The sequence below is a fragment of the Thunnus maccoyii genome, chromosome 18 (genome assembly GCF_910596095.1).
Source record: "Thunnus maccoyii chromosome 18, fThuMac1.1, whole genome shotgun sequence".
In the NCBI taxonomy this organism is placed as follows: Eukaryota; Metazoa; Chordata; class Actinopteri; order Scombriformes; family Scombridae; genus Thunnus; species Thunnus maccoyii.
Window position 1 is genome coordinate 25,781,757 of NC_056550.1, and position 23,940 is coordinate 25,805,696.

The 23,940-nt window shown below is 39.1% G+C and overlaps 1 protein-coding gene across 1 annotated transcript; it reads right to left on the bottom strand.

Annotated features, from left to right (window-relative positions):
• Positions 1 to 3,059: 3,059 nt before the first annotated feature.
• Positions 3,060 to 5,332, bottom strand: LOC121884987 (small integral membrane protein 36-like). Its single transcript, XM_042394138.1, has 2 exons — positions 4,816 to 5,332; positions 3,060 to 3,537 (listed from the first exon to the last, which is right to left on the bottom strand). The coding sequence occupies exon 1, from the start codon at positions 5,248 to 5,250 to the stop codon at positions 4,948 to 4,950; it is 303 nt and encodes a 100-aa protein (XP_042250072.1). The 5' UTR covers positions 5,251 to 5,332; the 3' UTR covers positions 3,060 to 3,537; positions 4,816 to 4,947.
• Between the last annotated feature and the right edge of the window lie 18,608 nt (positions 5,333 to 23,940).

Below are 23,940 nucleotides of genomic sequence, written 5' to 3' on the forward strand. Positions count from 1 at the left end.
CAGTGTATTTAGGTCAGGAGCTTTGCTGCTGCAGTGTTTTGCTGCACCTGTGTTAATTAATCTTGCAGCTAACAAGCTGAGCCTAGCGTGCTCTATAGTGGAAAACTCACCAGCGCTTCTGGTTGAGGATTACAGAGTGCATCAATGCATGGCTGCTTTCCTGTACTCACTTTACACCTCAGTGTCATGAGGACAAAAATCTAATCCTCACATCTGAGAGGCTGGAAGCAAAGAATTTGCAGAAAAATGACGAATAATCAATTCTCAAAATTGTCAATTCACTGTCTTTAAATCGACTAATGAATTAATCGACTAATCGTTGCAGCTCTATACTGTAAGAAATGTTTAGAAATACAAATATGTCTTTACTACCAACACAGTTCAGTAAAAATATTCAATATAATCAAATTTGATCACAAAATATTCCCCAAACTACAGGTAAAAATGCCTCTTTAACAGCATTTAGACCATTATAGGACTATACTGTATATATCTACTGAAATCAAGCAGGATAATGACAATGATGATGATGATGATGATGAACAGTTATACTAATTACAGAAATAATTTCATGATGGTACATTGCTACAATTGATCAAACTGTTTTGTAGAGTTATCTAGTTTTTAACTAATTTATACGCTGGTGAAACTATATTGAGAGATCAGGTTGTAATACTGATCAGAGCCAAAACTTTGACTCCAAATGATTGTTTTACTTTTTGTGTTTGTTTGCGAATACGGAGACTAAAATAATGTTATGTTGTATTTGTGTGCAAGACATAATGAAAGATGTGATTTTGGGATTTGGTGTACGCAATTATACAAAGCAACTTACAAAAGCGAGACAAGACAATCAAGTGTTAGTGACTCAAAAAGAGCCGTGCAATGAGAAGGAGCACTAGACAGATGTTTATTTATTTGTTTGTTGTTGTTTTCTTAATAATTATCAAAGTAAGAAACAACTAGAAGTAGACAAGTGCATAAGAAAAATACCATAAACAAGAAAGTAGTGCAACAATCAACAAAAGTGCTGAAAGATTAAAGAGGCTCAAGTGTTGCAGAAAGCAAGACATGCAACTAACAATTATTTTCATTATCAATTAATCTGTTGATTATTTTCTTGATTAATTGATTAGTCATTTTGTCTTTAAATGGAAGATAATGGTGAAAAATTTTGATCACTGTTTCCCAAATGCTTTGTTTTAACCTAAAGATATTCCATTTACCATCACTGAGGGCTAAAGAAACCAGAAAATATTCATATTTAAGAGGCAGGAACCAGATAATGTAAGAATTAATCAATTAATCAATTTTCTGTTGATCAACTAAACAATTAATCAACTAATCATTGCAGCTCTAATACTAAGTTAGTGAAAGTAGGTGTAGTTTGTGGTTAAGCTGATCATCTACTGTATCTACTGGTTTCACTGGAATAGAAAACTAATGAGAAACTATCAAAAATATTGCCACAAAGATTGATCGGTGCATCTTATGAGGATATTCCTTCGTCTCCTGGTTTGTACGATGATACTTAAAGACTTTTCCTGAAACCTTTGCCACAAAGTTTTATTATATAATGGACGTGGAAACAATGTCATTTGTTTCAATTGCATAACGTATTTAGCATCTTTTTGGCTAATCCTAACAATACCTTACAGAGAATGCTGTCAACTTATTTTATGAATGAGTTCCATTTACTGCCCATTTCTCAGAAGTAGCAGGATTACATGAGGCTCCGTTCGGGTTCCTGAGATCTATTCCTGGTTGTTGTTGGCAGCACAAACTGGAAGCTGTAATCACAGTCTCTTGAGTAATCAGGCACTAGGGTAGATAGTTTATTTATTAGCCAACAAGGGTTAAAAATACTTTACATGGACATTATAGCACTATATATCCTTATAATGTGTGTTTCATTACCTCAGACAATAAACTCTGGCTAACATGAGGAGTCTGTGTATGTTTGGTTTTCAGGCAAGATCATATTTATGGCTGTGTTTATGATCAAACCACCTCCCTGTCAGCAAAACGATTACTTGATTAATCATTTAGTCCATTGACAGAAAATTAATCAACAAGTATTTTAATATTTGATTAAATGTTTTGAGTCATTTTTTAAGAAAAAATGTCCTGAGTCTCTGATTTTTGCTTCTCAAATGTGAATATTTTCTGGTTTCTTTAGTCTTCTGTGACAATAAACTAAATATCTTTGGGTTGTGGACTGCTGGTTGGGACAAAAGAATAAATTTGAGGACGTCATCTTGGTGATCAACATTTTTTACTGTTTTCTGACATTTGATAGACAAACGACTGATTCATTAATCAAGAAAATACTAATCAGTTGCAGCCTTAATCAGTAACTCTCTAGAAGTATGATTGAATGACACTTATTAACACTATATTGCATTTAATAGCAATATTGAACAAGAAAACATTAGTGAAAAGGTTTTAAACTCAGGGCTAACATTAGCTGGTTAGCTAGCAGCGCTGTTGATTAATTAGCGTAAAGAAGGCTCACAAACATGTAAGCTAGCTGCTGTTTTTATTGACACTATTTAGCTCTTGACTCTGTAAAAAATAAATCTCCTTATGTCCATCTCCTGTTTCACAGCTGATTTGTTTGGACAAAAACAATAATTTAGCTACAGCAAAGGACAACAAGCTAACGCTAATGTTAATTACTTGTGGGTTATAGTTAAAACCTCTGATGCTAAAGTCTCTTCAAATTCTGAAGCTCAAAGTCATTTACAAATTCATTTAAGTCAAACTGTTTTATGGTGTGAGCTAGTGATTGGTTATTCATACCTCACACTGCGGTTAACGACATTTCTACACGACTTCCAGAGCGATACAACGAAGAGTTTTCTAGCTGGAAGGAGCCAAGTAGCCTAAACAGAGAGGTGGGTCTGTGCGCAGCAGGCAGAGTTAAATGTGAATAAAAACATAAAGAAAAGTGACTTTTGTTTACATATATTTATATATATATATATATTATTAAGGCTAATTAAAAACACTTATTGAGAAAATAGAATTTAACAGTTTCTAAAACCATCCAATCTTGAACACTTGAGGGAACATAAGCCTCCTCAAGTTGAACAGGCACAGTGCCTCTTACTTACAAGTCAGAGACTGTTAATTATGCACTTCTGACATGATACACAATGTGAATTAGGATATTTATTTCAGTTATTAGCAAGCTAACTATACTATAATACATATAAAGTACAGTCTGGCATTCTAAGTTTCATTTAAACTCAACCAATAGGATTATTTCTGTCAGTGTATATCTCCAGGAAACATTTGTCTGACCAAAACTCCAATCAGGAGCCTTTTCCAAGGTGTAGTGTAAAAAAACCCTGAAAATGTTCTCTTTAATCCACGTTTCAGATTTGACAGGCCTCTGGCTTTTCCTCTGCACAGTTATCCTGACTACTCAGTAAACCTGCCTCTTGAACAAGCCCCTGCATTGGTTTCAGGCCCTTTGACTGCTCTGACAGGGCCCAGTACTCCAGGTTCAGGTTCAGGTTTCTTTGTTTGTACCTGTTGGTTCACAGTAGACAAGGCATCCATCTTGATACACATTTTACAAACAACACAGACAACAGACAGACATGATAAAAGTGATCAAGGCTCCAATGATCAGGATTTAAAAATAAAAAAATAACAATAAAAACCACTAAGCTAAACAACCACTAGAATAAATAAAGTAAAATGTAGATAAAATAAATATAGCATCTGTGCAATGTTGCTACCATGCTTGCATGTTTCCAGCTAATCAATCTGCCTCACCACAGATTACAGCATGACTCTGCACGCAAGATCATTTACAAGGAACGCCAGAAGAAGCATGAAAGCAAATGCCAGATATAATGGAAGTTAAGGCGTGGCAGATGCTATTAAACTAATAGATACTGAGTGCATCAGAAGAGAAAATAAGTTCTCCCAGAGACTCTATGTTCGGACCTGGACACCAGCACTGCAGCTTTCTGTCAAACTGTGCTCCGTTTACTTATTAAACATGGCTATCGTGTGCTACATTCTCGTTTACACAAAACTTTGTTTGCATGTGTCTACAATCTCGATAACACCGTATCTGCACTTGAGTGATATGAGCGATATGAGCTAAAGCCTTTCTTTGTGCTGGTTATCTGTTCATCGTGCTTATCAAAACGTTTTTAAGACGAACAACAGGTGAACTTCCAGTCACGGTTGTGCTCGCACAGTGGCAGGTATACAGCAGGTGATTAGAATAAAGGGTTAACATCTTCCTCTTGTGTGGGTGGGGTGATTAAAGACACACGTCTCAAAATAAGAATCCAGACCTTGCGGGTCAGGACCTTGATCGCAGTGCTTTCACCTTTCTGTCTGCCTGCTTTGACAACCACATTCATGCACATCACACTTCCTCCAGTTATGTAACAGGTTACCATCTATCCAGACTTAACCAAATGTTGAACACTAATCCCTGAATGGCAGCTGATCAAGAGCAATTGATTTCAAAAGAGTAGTTAAAGCAGAGATAATAAGGAATAAAGTCCATTGACATCAAGTATCTTTAAAGGCACATGTGTGTGTCATAAAGGCTCTACGACACTTCTCTTAATGTTTTCTTCACCCTACCCTTAACTCTAAACCACTCTGCTACTCATTCTGTCAACACAGAACAACAGAAATGCTCTCTTTATTCCTTGTGCTTTATCAGTTGTGACATCTCCTCTCCAGAGCAGACTGCAGGCTTTGGCTTGAGATCCTTGAGAGGGATTTCACGTGCATACACACAGCACTTAAAGACATTAAACACATGTCACTCTCCCTTACCGTCCGAGTCTGGTCCTGTGTAGGTCAAATCCTAGCATTGTCCGAAGCAGCAAGCAGCAATAAAACAAGGAAATATAAAAAAAAGAAATGTATGTACAAAAAAAAAGAGTCAGTTATGTACAAGAGTCTCGCTCAGACCATCGTGCTCTTCTTCTCCCTGAAGTCCGAGTGCGTCGGCTCGTGGTAGGTTGTGATCATGTTGGCCGTGTCCCACCGTCCCACAGGGGCTGGAGAGCTCTGCATCACCACCAGCCTGATGGGAGACTGAGTCGGTTGTGGGTCGGGGGCGTACTCCTTGGTTGGATCTTTGCCCCGGCAGTCGTACATGATACACGATATCAGGAAGACCAGGAGCAAGATAACATAGCTGGCGATGAGGATGCAAAGGTTCAAAGTGACGGGATCGATCTCCTGGTAGTTTTCCAGAAAGCCCATGGTGCCTGCTTCATGCTGGGTGGCCCTGAGGCCTCCAAAAACAATCAGAGGCCTCAGAGGAAGGGAAGGTAGAAGGTACCGACGGCCGCTACAGACTGAGAAACAAGCTGGTGACAGCAGGGCTTTCTCTCAATCTATCCTCTTCAATCTGTCTCTCGCTCCTGTCCTCCCCCCTTCCCCTCCCTCCCAACCTCCATCCTCTCTGCCTCGCTTCTGTCTCCCACCTCTCGGTTTCAGATGAGTGCTGTGGATACGTGGCTTTGTGGTAAAAATACTTTAATCCGCGCCACTCCTCAGTGGTAACTCAGCAACTGTGACAGATTCTGTTATATCATCTGCTTGCAAGTGCACATTAATTACTCTGTATGTGGCGTATTTGAGTGCATGTTTCAGTGTGTGTGTGTGTGTGTGTGTGTGTGTGTGTGTGTGTGTGTGTGGTGTAATCTTAATCTTGATTGTGAGTGGGGATTGACGGAGGAAGCCATCTGGCTAAATAGAGGCCAGAGAGCACAACTAAAAAGCCACTCAGAAAATGCTGGCATGATACCAAAAGTTTTAATTTAACCACACAAGGTGAAATCTTTTTTTTCCAAAATCTGTGACCTCATATAATTTTTTTTTTTTAACATGTAATCCCAGCAGATTACCAGCTGCCTTTGTACTCTGTGTGTCAGACTCCTGGTTGTGCTCCACTGAAGCAACGAAGACGGGATTATCACAGCGGACAGCAATATAATCTCCGTCGATACATGACAATACAGGGCATGTGTGAAGGTGCATGCTGGTGTGCAGGCAGGTGGGGTGAGGTGAGCACACACCTTCTTATAAAAATGACACTTTCAGTTTCAGTTGCATGTGTTTGTCTCAACAAGTCATTTCTACTTGTTTGAGATTATTGTGAGACTGATGGACAGCAGAGGGCAGCAGTTAGCAACAGTTGGAGGAGAATCATCTGCAGAGCTAGAGGTTGAACTTTGACCAGACAAAACTAATACATTCAAGTCCTAAGCAGGTTTTAAGAATGCAATATGTTGGTACTGGAAATTAAGTATCCTCAAAGAGTCAGTATGGATATAAAATGTTTGATTTTTGAGTGTGCTTTTGATGGAGGCTTGTCCCAAAATGCAATGCACAAAGGAAGCTGAGACACTATTCCAGCTGCAAAAAAATGACTGTAGATGGTGATTAAAAGGTTTTAAATAAGTAAAGAGTGAGTGGCAGTGTCTGTCAGCAGATGTCTTGTGTCGTTTCCAGTTTGTATAAAACAGTAAAGTACATTTCTTGACGTTATACTAACTGTGGAAATGAAAATGTCTGTATAAGTTTCATTCAGTTCTTCCCAAAAACAGTGTTTACTGCTTAAACCAAACCATTCGAGTTGAAATACTCTTGAGTGTCATCTCTATAATCTTTTACACATTCAGACTGACATGTTTGCTATTATTTTGGAAACTTTCAAGTCATGATTACGGTTTAAAATTCCTCCATTACAAGCAGACAAATGAATGCCTATCTGATTTTGTGAGCGTAATGTTTTACAAAAATTCATATTTTGATCCAATATATCAAGTCTTGACGTCTTGAGTTCTCACTTGAGACAGTTTTGGTGCTCTAGCTCAGCACTTAAGGCACTTAAAGTGAGAATAAAACATCCTCTACAATATGTTGCTAAGAACAATATCTTCCTTCAGGGGTTTTGGATCTTTTACATCTTAAATTCTTATAATAATGATAATTGGCGATTTAACTGAATATTTAAAAAGCCTCAAACACCGCAGTTGATCCTGAACTCTAAAACCTACAGAGGAGAACAGCACCAACGAGGATTATTCCTGCAGCACAAAAAGTATTCATAACATAAACAAGGAGAGCATGAAATCAACCACTAATCTGCTCCAGGTCCCCTGCAGAACAAACTCTGTCAGTCGTGATGTTTCCTGTCTCCTGGTGTGTAACACTCAGAGTAGGCAGCAGATGGACATCTGCACATACAGCGCAGAATGACCTCAGTCCTCCTCGCTTGAGTTTTACGCCTGTAATCCCTCTATATGTTCAGGAAACCGATGCCAGAAGCAAAAAAGGCTTGACCCCGATCCTGCCTGGCCTCCTCTGAGCTCCTGAGGGGGGGTCGGGAGGGTTGTGTCGGGCTAACATGCGGCGACCTGCGCTGTCACTGACGAATCATCCGTCAAAGAGAGATGATGACCTCTGTGCGTCACTGAGCCTGGTCCCACTCCAGAAGTCGACATCTGGACGAGTCAAAGTGCACTCTACATACTGCAGTTAGCGATGACTGCATCATTTCCACTTAGTGTATTTCATAACACATGTCAGTATTTTCTCATGATTTATTGTCTTTCATGTAACAATGGATTTATATTACATAAATCTGGATTAAATGTCAAATAATCTCTCTCATTCGCATTAAAAAATCGAGACGGACATGACTAGATATATTTCTGTCTCAAGGTTCGTAAACGTTTGTATAATTTATGACTTAAGTTCATTTTTAAGAGGCTGCTTAGGATGAATCACACCCCAGAGAAGATGAATGATGAGATATCATTTTTATATTGGTGTTGTAAGAAGTCAATAAGAAGCTTTTTGCATGTCTTTCTCTTTTTGTTTCAGAAATTGTTTATATTTTATCTTTGCATACACACAGTATATCTTTAACAAATGAGTTTATTAGGCACTACAAGACAGAAAAGTTTATATACTGTAGATTCAGAACTATAAGAATATATCACCACTCAATGAAAATTTACTGTTTTGGCAACTGTGTCATAACTCTCTGAGCTCTTCAGCTATTTGCCTCTTGACAAGACTTGCTGCAATACTGAAGAGAAAGCAAGAAATTCATAGAATTTGTGCAGGAACGCAGTGCTTAGCTAGCTTGTTGTGCAACATATCACAACCTCATGATTTTATACTACTTTATAAAGAACTTCAGTACAAATGCTAAGTGGTGCTCAATGATGTCTGCCTTACACAGAACTACTCTCCGGAGACTGAAAACGTCATCGCTGTTATCAGTCTTTGGAGCCGTTTCTAAACAAACTAACGTGACCAAACTCGTCATAATGAAGGAACATGTCAGCCAGTGCAGCGCTGTGACTCACTGATGTGTTTTTAATAGTTTTTGGACAATAATGGAGGTCTACGGCACACAGAGGAATAAGATATATCAGGCTTTGGATGCGCACGCGATACTTGCAAGTAGATCAGTTCATTGTTGGTTTGGCTCTGTGCATGAGATTTGTTCATAATAGGAAAAATACAGAAAATTGCCTTATTGTTAAAGGTTCTTTTTGTTCTTTTTAGATCCTACAAGAAAACTCGACTGAGCGACTTTAAGGTACTAATCATGTCAGCATATTCCAAAACAAACTACGATCCAGCGACACTCTTTTTCCCATCTGAGCATTTTATGAACTTTGAGTTTCACAAAGAGACTATTATAATAGAAATTATGTTTTGTTTTATTTGATTTTGTGTGTGTATCTTTGTGTAGTATGTTTGTCATTGTGTGTATCTATTTGTCCCTTTTTCAGCTATTGTTGTGGTGCATTGCATTTCACTTGAGAGTTTAAAGATGAGAAGGGATACGGTATGATTTGTCAATAAAAAACAGTAAAAAAAAAAAATCAAGACAAGAACAAGAAAGAGTAGAACTTGTAAAGGATTGATTTTCAGTTTTAAAGATAAAGAGCTCTAAAAACAGCAGCGAGTTGAAGAGGAAGAGTGGACTTTCTGTCTTGGGGATGTTTGTGTTGTGGTCTCGGGGCATGATTAGCTCAGAGGATGTAATAGGTTTGTCTGTGTGTATACCAGGCCTCTTGGGTGGAGTTTCTCCTGCTCATATCTGGGAGCTAGATCTTCCCCAGCGCCAGACTCTGGTGCCAGCGAGTCCAGCAGCCTCGGTGGGACGTAGAGACTGACAGCGGGGAGAGATGGGAAAGGATGTGTTGACAAATCCTGCAGGAGCCTTCAGCTGTTTGACTGTATGAGCTGAGGATTTGTCTCCGCTTTACATTCATCCTCGGTCTCTCAGGCCTGTAGCTCCAACAGGTTGTTTGTTTGCTTTCACAGCGTGGCGTCTCCCCCCTGCGGTGATCCCTCCCCCTCGATCACACACATCCTGACCTTGCCTCTGCTCTCCCACCATCAACCGGCCGAAAAACAAATGGGGAGCAAGAAACATGCTGAGTTCCTTCTACTTTGACCTTTTGATGTGAACTTAGAGAAAACACTTTGGTTTTTAAAGCTTGTAGCTTTATCTCACAGACAGAGCGACAGTGTTTTGAATGATAAAACTACGACAGATTAGGCTTTTTTTTTGCATTGTTGTTCCCAATCTTTCCATCCCCTCATCTAAGGTGTGTCCAAGTCTAAGAGCAGGCTTAAAACCCTGCTGCCTTCTAATGTTGTGTTTATTTATTTATCGTCCCCAATGATTGGCTCTAATTTTGTACATATGACTACATTTTCATTTTCTCTTTTAGATTTCAGCAGATTTCTCTTTCTCTCAGCCTTATTAAGCTTTATAGTGACTTTCAGCTCATTGTTTAAAGGCGCAGTGCGTGGAACTTGCAGTCTGCAACCTCACCGCTACATGCTAAATAAATCCTACACACTGCAGCTGCAGCGTCCAGCTGTAACTTTACTTTTTTTACTTTTGGTTCACTCTCAGAGCTCTTATAGCATCGTTTTGGGCCGCAGCACGCAGCTGTTTTCAGAGAAAAAGGTCTAAAAAGCCACTTTACGCTACCTCCTCAGCACCAAACTGCAAACAGACACAGTTAGCTGTAGACTAGCTGGTGAACATAGTGGAGCGTTTAGCAGCTAAAGTGCCAGATATTTCCCTCAGGAGTTGGTAGAGAGCAGAAGCAGCTAAAAGGGAGTGAATATTAGACTTACATTCACCAGGTGGACAGAAACACATTTTTGTGATTATATCTCTTGAAACGTCTAAACTGGTATTCGCTTGTACTGGTAATGTAGTGAGTTTATCAGAGCTTTTTATCTGAACACAACTTCTTGCTGATGCTGGAATGAAGCAGAGGAGAGACTGCCAAAAGCCAAATCAGCGAACTAAAGGATGATAAAACGCTCCATGGTGTAGAGGAAAACTAGAGCCTGGTGATAGTTCTTTGGCTGATGAAACAGATGCAGTTTAAATGTATTCTTTAAAAGTACACAGAGGGGTTTAGGTGCAAAATGTTGTCGGTGAGGCGATAACAGGCTTTTTAAGGACTTTGTACTTGTCTATAGCACCTCCCTGAGGGTAAAAGCTTAAAGTTTAAATACAAAGTGTACTTTGGGAAGAACTTTGTCCTCTGTATTTATTTCATAAAAGTGTATTTACTATTTTTGCTTTATTACTATTACATTAATAATATATAAAGCTATATTTTTAACAGAACTCTGCAGGGATTTCTGTAGTAAGTGACCCCAGATATTTAAAATAAAGACAATTTCCAAAGGAGATCATTTGGTTAATTTGTTTTTAGCTACAGTAAATGTTAACTAAGCTACTTAATTTGCAGTACAGATACATTCTGTGGTCTTCGCAGGTCTCCTCTGTCATGGATGGGAAAGAAAATGTTAAGTCACGCTGAAAAGAAAGCTAATATTACTAGCTTCAGAGAATAACACTGAAAAAGAAAAGTTCAAAAAGCTTCTCAGTTACAGTTACACAACTACACAATAGTTCTGGTTACAGCCACTGTCCATGCTCTTTAAATGGGAGTAGTTCCAGTCTCCTTTACTGGGTAAAAGGGGGAATATTTGTCAGTCTGAAGTGGCCTGTAGGGCAGAGGGCACTGAGGAGAGGAGAGGGGGGGGGGCGGGAGCGGTTTGTGGTGAACGTGATCCTCCGTCTCCTTTGTGTCTTCGGGCTGTTTGAGATACTGCAGAGACGTTCCATGAGGTCAGCAAGGAGGTGCTGTTACACAACCAGGAGACAGCTGAGGACTGTGAGCTGAGACTCCGTCACAGACTCTGAGGTGCAGGCAGGCGAGGAATGGTCACAATATATAAAAGCAAGAATGGTTATAATTTTTCAAATGTGAGACTATATTTGGTGAATATGAACATATATGGTTTGATATTGTTTGGAGCCTTTTGTAAAAAGGTGTATGAAGTTTGGATGATTGAGCGTTTAGGAACTATGTCAGGGCCCCCAGACTCTGAAAACAGCCTCCCTGTTGAAATTTACACTTTACTTTAAGTTTGTGGTATAAAGACATTTAATAAATGGTTTGTAACACAACATTATATAGTTAGAAGCAGATTTAAGTGTTTGCAGCTTATGGTCGGCGCCATATTTTCTGTTTGGAGCCATGGCCTTCCAAATAAGGAGCGCAGGGTGTTGCCTTTCACGCTCTGGAAACACGCCCCGCTACTTTTGACCCAAGCTAACGCTAGCTTACTGGGAACACTGTGCGCTGCAAGCCTGGGCTAACATTAGCTACTTTAGCTAAATTGTGTTAACAGGGCAGGTATTGTAATCAAGTAACATAAAACTTATCAAGATATTGCAACAATAGTCTGACTCAGTCCTGTTGCCTTTCACGCTCTGGAAACACGCCCTGCTACCTCGGACCCAAGCTAACGCTAGCTTACTGGGAACACCAAGCGCTGCACACTTGGGCTAACGTTAGCTAAATTGTGCTAACAGGGCAGGTATCATAATCAAGGAACATTAAACTTAGTGAATTAGTGCGACGATAGTCGGACTCAGTGTGAGTCCAGGAGCCAGCTGTCAATCACAATCAACACCCACATAGAACACATCAAAGCTACTGTAAGTCTTCACATCTTATTAACGGAGCAATAATTTACAAAAATGACCACCAGCACACTTATTAGAGAGCCTGAATTTAGATTTTGAGACCATAATGACTCGTTGGGAAAAAATTTTTAAAAATATGGGATGGAATATGATTTCTGGAGAGAAGTTGACTCTTTTTGAATGGGAGTCAGTTGGATGACATGGTCCCTGCAAAAACAATAAAAACCATGCATTACCGACAGCCATGGATTAACAGTAATGTCCGTGCAGCTCTCCATGCACGGACCTTCACCTCCGGCTCACCGGAGGAATACAAACAGACTTAGAACAACAATCAAACAGGCAAAGAGGGAATACAGTCAACAGATGGAGTCCAACAACCCGCGGCACTTGTGGCAAGAACTCAAAGCTATTACAGATTTCAGGGGAAAATAAACGAACTCAATTGCTTTTATGCCTATTTTCCAATGTCCTGCCCCTCTCCCACTCCTGCTGATGACCACCTGATGACCACCGCTGCCTTCCCGTAATGCCCCTCCCTCCACTGAAAACCTGAGCTGACCCCCCCATCCCCTCACCCCTCCTCCGCCATCGCCGCAGACCAGGACTCTCCCCTCTCCATCACTGAGGCTGTTGGACGAGGCGGCCTTCAGGGACGAGGTGACCATCTCCAAAACCAAAGAGGTCATTGTGGATTACAGGAGGTGGGGAGCAGCGGGGGGGGGGGTTCTTGAACCCTGACATAGGCTAGCCACACCACTACTGTCGTTAAAAAGGCCCAACAGCGTCTGTACGGCCTCAGGCGCCTAAAGAAATTTGGCCTGAGGCCCCAAATCCTCAGGGACTTCTACTTTACTGTTTCTGTAATGGCGTATCCAAGCCAAAGAATTTCACACAAGTATACTTGTACAACCGGAGTGACAATAAACATCTTGAGTCTTGAATCTATTTAATGAGTCTACAGTCTCTGAGGTACAAATCATTTCAGGGGTAGAAAAAGAAGAAGAAGCAACAAGGCTCCAGATGATAATAAAAATACATGTGTCAAACCATGGTGACATACCACAAATCTCACTTCAACTATCCTCCTCTATCAGCGGCCCCTGAGTCTGATGATGACGTACGCTGAATTATCTCATCTCATACCTAAAGTAGAAGACTGGAGGCGGGTGGGGTCGCACCTCTCGGACAGTGGCGGGTGACGGACGGGCCGAGGATCTCGCAGATCTGATAAAGGCCCGAAGAGAGCCCTTTCCTTCCTGAGTGGTGGACTGTTTGTGTTAGAGCGTTCTGCGTCTCTTCTTCTGGGTGTGGGAACCTGCTCCTCCCAGACTTCATGGTTTCCTCTCGTCAAGGACCCACAACCAGCATGTATGTCATTCAGCGTCCAACTGAACCAGAAGGATTATACAGACCATTAAAAACCTGCTGAAATCTGTTTATGTTAAAGGGGTATTGCATGTTAGATAAATATTCAATGGACATAATTTCTTCTTTGTTGTTGTTGTATGGGCACAATAGGCACAATGCATCTGTAAATTATGGAGAGAAATACATATTTATGTATTTATCGCTCTATCTTGAGCTGTTAATACAAGTATGAAACATATCTATTTATATATGTGTTTGTCTCATGAATGTTTCTTGTTCTCTTGAAAAAGAAATCTCAATCTCAATAAGACTAACTGATTAAATAAAGTTTAAATAAAAAAACAAACAAAAATACTATATAATTTCTTTTTTGTTCTTTTGGATTTTGGACATCTTGTCTATTGTTTGTAACGAAGTAGAATATAAATAAAGTATTTTAAAAACAATCAGCTTGGTCCAAAGTACACTTATTGCACATTTTCCTTTTCAGAATAATAAAGAGGCTTAATCAAAAAATTTACATTTAATATTAATTTTTGCATTGAAGATTTATGATGGAGGTTTGCCTGAAAAAATACACACAAATGCATTTATATGATGAAGTTTCTCTTCCCAGTAGAATAAACAAACTAATCAGTGAACTCTGTAATGTTTTCAGTGTAGCTCAAACCAACTATTGGTTTATAACAGCTTTATAACTACAGTTAAAATTAACAAAAGTTAAAAAGTGATAAAGTGCAACAACAAACATTTAATAATAAGTAAGTTTTACTCAACTTTTACTCCAGTCAAACTTTGCACAAACCTTTCTGACTTCACTGAGGTCAAAGGTCAACACATAGGCCTAGAATGTAAAATTATTTGCAAAAAGCACCAAAACCACAAAAATAACATTTAGATTTAAATATCTTTATAAATAGTAATACTGACCTCTTTACAGCCTCTTCCTCTACTGCAGGGAGACACAACTAAACTTGCACACAAACTTCAACTCAGGATACCTGAAATACCCAAATTTTATATCTGTATATGTCATGGCATAAAGTGAAGACGAGGACCGCTGTGGCTAAAAGCTGAGTCGACTGAATGGTTTCAAGAGATAGAAGAAACCCAGAATGTTAGAACAACGTTTGCGTAGAAACTGTGTTAAAATACCGACCTATCGGATCGTGTGTCCCTTTCTGGGAATGTGGGGAGTTTTAATCACCTTAGACGGAGTTTATATTCTACAATTACACAGAAAATACACACACTGGGTTTTGAAAGCTAGAAAATACAAATACTTTTTACTCTCAACTAAAATGAATGAATCCGTTAATTTAATTAAAACAAAATAGATGGAATTTCACCAGATTTATATTCCTAGCAGTGGGATGAAGGTTTAAACAGCTTCTAAACCATCATGTTACATTTACAGAAAACATAACTGATCAATTGAAAGAATAAAACTGGTGATTCCTGATACAGTACTATCACATTCTCAGCAAGAAAACATGGAAAAGTTTTCCAACATAAAGAAATTCTTATTTATTTCAGTTTAGATTTGTCTATTCAGTGGAAATGATTCTGTATTTTCTCTGATAAACAACATGTCTCACTAATTAATGACATAAGTTGGGGCTTTGAGTGTTTTTTTTCTTCCAGCTTTGTCTTTGGTTTAAATGCTTCAGTGGTTTCTGTGCAGCAGCCACATTCACGCCCAGTTTAAATCAGCAGGTAGCTGTAAAAACTGACTCCTCGCCATTGTCTCATGTACGTCATCACAGCAGCTGGTACGCTCTTCCCCAGGCAGCACTCACAAGAATGTCCACAGCGTATAAAAGCCAAAGAACCCCGAGATCTCATCAAAACACACACCTCCCCCACCGGGACCCGCAGTGACGCTGTTAACACTCACTCAGGAGGATAAAGGTTTGCTGAAGTCGCCTCTGGTTCCCTTGTTGACCAGGATTTAGGTTTTTAAGTTTATTAGCTTTACGACTTTGGGATTTTCACATGAATTATGTTTACACTCACTGAAAATGCCCCATAAATCAGATTTTTGTACTTATGTGAGTCAGATACGATGTTTTCTAAACACAGTGAAGAGTGCATTCTTGAAAAAAGTCAAGTTGTTTTTATTTCAGATCTGTATAACAAATACAAAGGCAAGACGAATCTAAAATGAAATGCTTTAAAGAAGACAGAGAAATGTTTACATCCACACTAAGTTGATAAAACTTAAATGCAATGTTTTCTCTCTGTTTCAACTCTCCATCCAGATTAAAACAGCAATTTTTCTCCCAAAAATAAAGTTTTTTCCAAAAAGTTTGTACACTGTATGTTTGAGTTTGTACGGAGCTTTTGCAAAATGATCTGAATGATTTCTGTTATTTTTAAGTTTCTGTGTGATCACTCATTTGCTATATTGTCGACATAGTTGATCATAATGTCATTAACTTGTATTTATGTTTTGTCGAGACGACATCACAACCATAAAACAATAATTCGGTCCGCTTGTCCAGAGGTTTGATGTGATGAGCTGTTTTGGTTGTTTGCAAACTGAAGAGAGGACAACGAAGAAGAGATTCATGCTGTGTACTCATCGCGTACTTCTGTACTTACACTTAACATTTTGAGTGCATAAGTGCGTTCACACTGAGAAGTATGGAGAAATGCAGTGAACTGTGAGTACCCGGATGGTGCACTCAAAACGGTCAAAAAGTTGAGTGTGGAACTATGGACACTTCTCGCCCTCAATGGTCACCATCTTGGCTATGTAGCGGAAGGGGAGGGACCACTTCTCAAACTGCAAATGGCGGCCGAGTACGTTGTAACTACGGTGAACATCGCCGCATTATACAAATGTAAGTTATACATGTGTTTTTTAGCACTAAGCACCACTATACTGTTGTCATATTTAAGCCATCAGTATGTTTTTTGGGTTAATTTAGCAGTCTGTAATGATTTGGTAGTGCAAATGATAACACGAATGCTAACACTAGCTAATGCTAATTTGCGATCGTCATTTCCGGTAAGTGCATAACGGCTGTGTTTGATTTGAGACAACGCTACCCTGTCAAAATTTGTGCGCTACGCCAGTAAGTACATAGTGTACACAGTTTACTACATGAAAGTGCACTAACAGTGTGATTTGAGACACTGCTTCAGTCATTTTTTTATTGTTCAGATGTTTCACTGTTGGCAAATCGACCTGGAAATGCTAGCAAATAGTCTTTACAAGAAAGCAGAGTTTTAAAATGAGACAGCCATGCTAGCAGCTCTGCTAGGTTGCACATTGCTAATTCTAACATGCTCACAATGATGATGATGCTAACATGCTCATGTTTAGCAGGTGTTCATGGCACACAATATACCTGCTAAACATCAGTTGTTGGTTGTTAAATTGTAAATTAGCACTAAACACAAAGTACAGGCTGAGGCTGGTGGGAATGTTATTAGTTTTGAAGGTATTTGGTCATAAAATTGGAAGAAAAGTCATGAAAATCAGTACAACTCATCTCGAGGGGGACCTGAACATCTGTGCCAAACTTTATGGAAATCCATCCAATAGTTCAATCAAAATCAATCGTCATAGTGAATCACTAACATAATTAGGATTCATCCATGAATGCCTATACAGGATTTCAAGGCAATCCATCCAATAGTTGTAGAGATGGCTGAAAATTGTAATTTTGATGTAAAAGTGGTAAAATGATGGTGGTAAAAAGATCATCAGGATGTTGGTTCCATGTTTTTGCTGCATAGTTGCTGATTCTGAGTTTTACTACAAGCTGGCTGCTTCACGTACATCTACATACAATCTACATTTAAATGATACTTTTCACAGCTGCAATGAAAACCTGGACGTCAGAAGTCAAAAAACAATATCCAACACATGAATAAAGCAAAAGCTGAATTGATTTGTGTGCAGGGAGAGGCCTAAATTCAATAAAAAAAAAGCAAAGATTCATGCTGTAACTTAAACTTGTTGGAAACAGATGTGGGAGTGATTTGCATGTTTTATCAGATAAATATGAACAATTGAAAAAAAATAGGATACGAGCAACATTTTTCACTCAGCCTCAACAATACATATTTTGCTGCAGATCTTGGTACATGAACTGTGCGTGAGGAGGTGAAGCGGGCTGTGGAAACAGTTTGGGAGTGAGCTCGAGGTTTATGAGGCTCAGGCAGGAAAGTTTCAGCTCCACAACATAGCTCAGCTGTTCAGATGAAAAGGAAACCGAGCGCTGTGAAGAAGCTACTTCCCATGACATCATTGTGTTATGTTAAATGACCTCTGAGGGCCTGTCAGACACACCTTCTTATTTCCTCCCCGAGCCATTCAAGTTATTTAGTTAATATACAGAGCAGAGGAAAGACGGCTTACGGTTGCCAGGATTGTCCTTGAAACACTTAATATAAAGATACTGACAGGAGATAAGACATTTTAATCAGGAGAATGAGCTGCAGGTGTGTGATAGAAGAGTTTTGAGAAGGTTTACAGAAGCTCATTTTTGTTTTATCTCATTCCTTTTAAACCTTTTCTCTATTATTCTGCACTTAGTCTGAAGTCTCTCTTGTCTTTAACTCGAACAAACTACCAAAAATACCAAAGCTTCAGCCTAGTGAGAGATTATCTGCCTGTTTTTATGTTAAAGATCCTCTCCAGACCATAAACTGTATGTAAAGATGGACATCCTGCAAGGCATTATGACACCTGTTGATCTACACTGGAGCTGGTTTGGTAAAAACAAGGTATTTTTTCTCATTTAATAATGAAAATATGTATTTCTTTGTTACAAAACTTGTTATAAATACAAAGTTTTCTTATAATAGTACTCTACTGTGACATCAGACCAAAGCAACAGCAGGATTTTAAACTACTATTAAATCCTCCTTCTGGACATTAGCTAATAATATCATAACAAATCATTTATTCATGAAGCTCTTTCTCAACACCAGAGAAGAAAAATCACCACATACAGAGCAGCAATGTGCTGCATAACTTGCATAATATAACAAGTTTTTCTCGTTATAATCTACAGTATATGTATTGTTGAGTTTTGTACTGTTACATATGTGTTTTACTTATTTTAAAGTAAAGTATTTTAAACTATTAAGGCTATAAATGCTGTGGTATGTGGCATTAGCTCTTTTCTCAATACAAATAAAAATGATCTTGTTTTAACAAGAAACTGAGCAAATGGTGTTTTTTTTGTCATGATGGCAACAATATGCTGCCGAAGACACATTAATGGCACGCTGTCATTATCCTCTGGAGCTTAAAATAACCCATTTTAAACAGCTGTGTCTAAAATGCATCATATGTGACCAGTGAGACAGTTTCCAGTTGCTTAATGTGCTCTCGTCAGACGTTTATGCAACAGACAAGTTAAATCAGCAAAGTAGGGGCAAATCTTTGATTAACAAACACTTCTCTGACTCAGGGGCCCTTTTTCGCCAAAGTTGCAACATGCAAGACGTGATCTGGAACTAGAGATATTTTCCACTCTTATTGATTTTGACATATTTAACTAGTCGAATTTAGCACCGCGCTCGCTGCTTATGCGGGAAAGACGTGAGAGAGGATTTGTAGGATTCAGGAACGTATCTGCAATTTGCAATTGACAATCATTTTGTGAAATGGGCCTTTGCCATCACTTGTAATCTGTGTGTGTAAACAATGCTCACAAAGCACTTTCGTGAAACAGGCCCCTGGCTCTCGAGTCCGTGAAGTGAGCGCTGCAGATTAGAAACAGCTTTTCCAGAAATCACTCGGGAAAGTTTTATATTCTGTATAAAAACAGGCTCGTATTTGGTATTCATAAATGACTTGCACCAATGTTTTATCAGTTCTCTGCAGTGGGAGGATGAGCTGGAGGCTGACACATTGCCCATTCATACAGTTTTTCCCGTCTTTTGCATTGCATGTGCGTCAGAAGAAGTGATACCAATCGCTGTCCGGGGAAAAGCCAAACAAACTGCCTGTAAAAGAAAAAAAAAAAAAAGTCCCAGTTCGAGTAAAACAACTGGTCATGATTTTCCCTCACACACATGGATCTAATCATTCTTGATGCATGATGGAATTGACAACAGGGTGTTACTTTTCTTTTATTCTGTCCTTTTTTTAAAAAAAGTTCCTCTTCTGCTGTTGACCACAAACTTTAAATTGTAGAAACAAGATTCAGATGTGGTGTAGCGCTGAATAAAACAGTCGGATTACACTGACCTCCAACAGCTGTTCTTGTATACAGTATAAAAATCTACATACAAAGCATTCTTTTTGTGTTCTTACGAGCCCCAGTTGTCTTTAAATGAGTAAACTCACTTTTAAACTACTTAATGTGGTGTGTATAGTACATTTAAGTGGTAAAAAACCTATTTTCTGTAAATTAGAGATGTGTGAACCGTGTGTCCAGATGGGTTTCGCTCATTTAAATCACTGCTTAAGGAGGAAAAAAAGCAATATTATACTCCCAGGTTTAATTAGGAAGTGACGCGTCATCTTGGAAAATGAACATGCTGTCTCAGCAGTTTGTGAGCATGTAGATCATCTGCGAGCAACATTGCAACACTTTTGCTAATCCAACACAGATGAGAACCAACAGTAAATAATTCAAAGTCAGTTTTCCTCTTTCTTGATGTATCACACTGAAACATTTTAACAAAAGAAAAACTGACAGAAGTATAAACCAACAATAGCATTTTGTTTAATTGGCAAGTTATTTGTAAGTAAGTAAAACTTTATTTGTATAGCACCTTTTTTTAACACAGGTTACAAAGTGCTTTACAGTGACATTGGGACACAAAAACCATGAAAGACACATTCAAGAGCACATACAGCAAGCATGCAGTCATCTCCCAGAGCGCACACTTGAATTTATGAAATGTTATGAGAAAGCCATTCTAAAAAAGTAAGTTTTTAGGTGTTTTTTGAAACAGTCAATAGATTCAGCTGATCTGATGGAAGTGGGGAGATTGTTCCAACGTCTGGGTGCCAGGGCAACAAAAACACAGTCGCCTTTGGTTTTTAGGGTTTTGGTTGGAACAGGTCCTGGTTGGAAGACCTAAGTGACCACATGGTAGCATACGGGCTTAGTAGCTTGGATATATATGCAGGAGCTAAACCGTGTAAGGCCTTATAAGTGATTAAGAGAAGTATCTGTGGAAGTATCTTCACCTCATTTTGTATACAAGCATCTCTTTTATTTATTTTGTAGTTAGAAACTTAAACGCACAATATGTAATTTCAGCCGCTAGGGGTCTCAATCAAAACAATAACAAAAGACGGAGTGTGATGACGGTGTGAAGTAGCAAGGGATCATGGGAGTTGTTGTCTTCATTGTTAAATAACCAGCTTCACCGGGATAGGATTACTCCAGTGTTCATCATTCAGGATGTTTTTACCGGAAGCTGAATTATCCGCAGAGGTCTCCTCCTCTCCAAAAACAAATGTACATGCAGATTAAAATCGTTAAAATACTAATTAAAGCCGTTTCACCTAAAAAATCAATATTACTCCGACGATGTTTGGTGACCACCGGACTTCCTGGAGTGGCTGTTAGCCGAGCTGCTGCTAACGTTTGTCCAGTTTATTTCTCTGATAACTTAAGATCCAGACGTCCAATGACTAAAATCTTTCTTCCGGCTAAAAGATATAGTTAAAAACGACCTAAATTTATCATGAAAATATGGCTTAAAACTGAATAAAAGTCAATTTATAAAAGTTTGTGTGGAACAACCACAACGCTGATGTATTATCTTGTATGTGTGTAAGTTATTCTTTGGTAGACGCCATTGTAGCGGACAAACACAGCGCCGCCGTATGCATCTTGTGCGTGTTTACTCTTTGGTAGAGGAGGTATGACGCCATTGACATGCGACCAAATGAAACGGTCCGTTACTTTGATTAAATTACAGATTTCTTTGGGTTTGAAAATTGTTGGAAACATTTGGGATAATGTAAGTACACAACTCAACAACATATATAACATAGGTCTAGTTGTTTTTAGACATTTTAATGTGGAATAATAACATATTATACCTTTAAAAAAATGAATGAACTGAATGAAAAACATCAAAAATTCAAGGTTGTGTTGTGTTTCAGTGATAAAAATGAATTGCACATTAACATTTAAAGCTGTATTAATTCATTTTTATCTCCACACAATAAGTTAACAGACACACAGCACCAACATATCACTTTACAAGGTTGTTAAAGCTAGCATAAAAGTGTTAGCAGCAGCAGCAGCAGACACATAGAAACATGATCATCCCATTGCAGTTATATGTGTGTGTGTCCACCTGATGAATGTAAATCCAACATTCACTCCCTTCTTAACTCTGGTTTGGTGTCCGCTCCACCCACTCCTAAGAAAAAAAAAAAATCTGGCTCTTTAGTGGCTAAATGTTCCACTTTCCTCACCAGATAGTCGTTAACTGTGGCAGGTAGCGTACAGTGGGGTTTTATCAGCGCTTGTTGGCTGAAAACAGCTTCCTGCTGCGCCTGGAAAGGAGGTTCATGAGCTCACTACAAACAAAAGATACAGTCTATGTACAATAAAAACAAAACTTAAGTGCTACAAGAAGCTAGAAAGAGCAGCAGAGTGGTGATGATGTGTGGGTTTGTCACAATGAATCATCACATTACACTTAATCATTCTTATTACTGCGCATTGATTGATTAGTTACCAAGTATTGTGCCCTTAAAGAGTCTGTGAATTGCAGTCTTGTTGGATTTTGGCTTCAGTTAGAGTGATAAGTTCATATAAAGCTTTTAAAGAGGGTGTCATTTGTAGTCATGCATTGAAGATGACACTGTAATCCTGAAGTGGGATTTACTGTAAAAATAGGGAGGAACTGGCCAGGAAGAGCTTTCTCTTTATTATGTGGTGGAATGAGGGCGAACCGAGCCGGGCGGGACCACTGGGACTGTGGGCAGCCAACACTTCAGACACTCCAAGAACCACTGGCAGCACATGAAAGAATGAAAGAAAGAGCATGTCGTGCAGAGTTACTGACCGCCACTGTCACACTGTAAAAATCCTGTTGGCTCTTATTATGTTGAACGTAGAGGTTTTTCACTTTGGTTTTCAGCCATAAAATTTGCCCTTTTACATTGACTGATTGTGGGGAGGGGTTTTTGAGAAAAGTCACCATATAAAACCCAAAAGAAAGAAAGGATCCAGGGTACTAACCAAAGCTAGACAATACATTTAAACACATTTTTTCCTAAGTTGCACTATCTCAACCCATTTCTGCAACCCATTTCAACCAGCACAACTCCCACACTACTGACTAAGCTACATTTGAACTTACACATACTGGTAAGCCTGATGCAACAGTCTGCAGAGGAAGATCATTAGCCAAGTTCCCATTAAAATGTGGAGCAAAGTTAAACCAAATTTCCAGAAAATCGAGCAAAAGAAAATGCGATTTAATGTGTGTTTCCATCCACTGATGCAGTGGTAGGCAAATAGCAGTCTGTGGGCAAAAATATTTGGCCTCAACAAATTTTTTTTTGTTGATAGATACGGTTGAAACAGAACTTTCAATCAACCGTAAATGAAGTAGGTTGCTGTTTGTCATATGTAGATAACCAGTAAAGTACATCTCTTGTCTCCAAGTGCAACACAGAACATATTATTCACATATGAGTCAATAATGAGTATTAAAAGAGGCTGTTAGTCTTCACTGACTAATGGGAAAAATAGGGGGGGGTTCAAGGGGCCTGACTGGTTCAGGACAACTTGGTGTCTGAGAGTCTAATCCCTGTTTAACCCTCCATCAAATAGAAAGTTACTCCTCAAACCGCAATGAATGGACCCCTCCTGTGGGGGCGGGGGCTGCTCTAGAGCTGCAACAGACCAGCAACCTCCTACACGTCTGGGAGCAACCTAAAGCAGGAGAGAGCAATGTGAGCAAGGACGGGAGGTGGAGAAAAAAGGGGATTACATTAGCTTTCTTCTTCTTCTTCTTCTCTTTTGTCCCTTCTGCTCTCTTTCTCCTCTATATCCTTACACACAGCTGATGTCTTCAACTCTTCACATTTTCACATTTTAGCCATTCATGTAAATTAAAAAAGGCATAAAAATGAATTAGTGCGCACTTGTCTGTTAAATAAATATTCAAGTTCACTTGAAAATCAAACAGCCAGCACTGAAATGACTTCTCTGTTGATGGTGGTGCTCTATCCATTCATGGTGGCTAATGCATGTTATTAAAACAACTGAGATTCTGTGATTCTTTACAACGTTATTCCTACATTTCATTTGTGCAATAAAAACCTCCCTGTTTCAGTCAAAACAATCTAAGAGATCATGGAGCGGACACACCTCTGTGGGCAGGAAGGAGCTGAGCTGGTGCGTGAGACTGTGAAGCGTTTTGCTAGATACAGTTTGGCTCACCTTTATGCCCAGCTCGGACTCTGAAATTAACTTCCTTCCAGTGGGCGGTGTCCTCTCCTATGAAGGTTTAGTCCAGGGCGAAGGAGCGGAGACACCCACAGATCCCTGCTGCTGCACAGCTGTTGTTTATGT

Coding starts and splice junctions, on each gene's coding strand:
- LOC121884987 (XM_042394138.1), bottom strand. CDS start 5,250: ATGGGCTTTCTGGAAAACTACCAGGAGATCGATCCCGTCACTTTGAAC.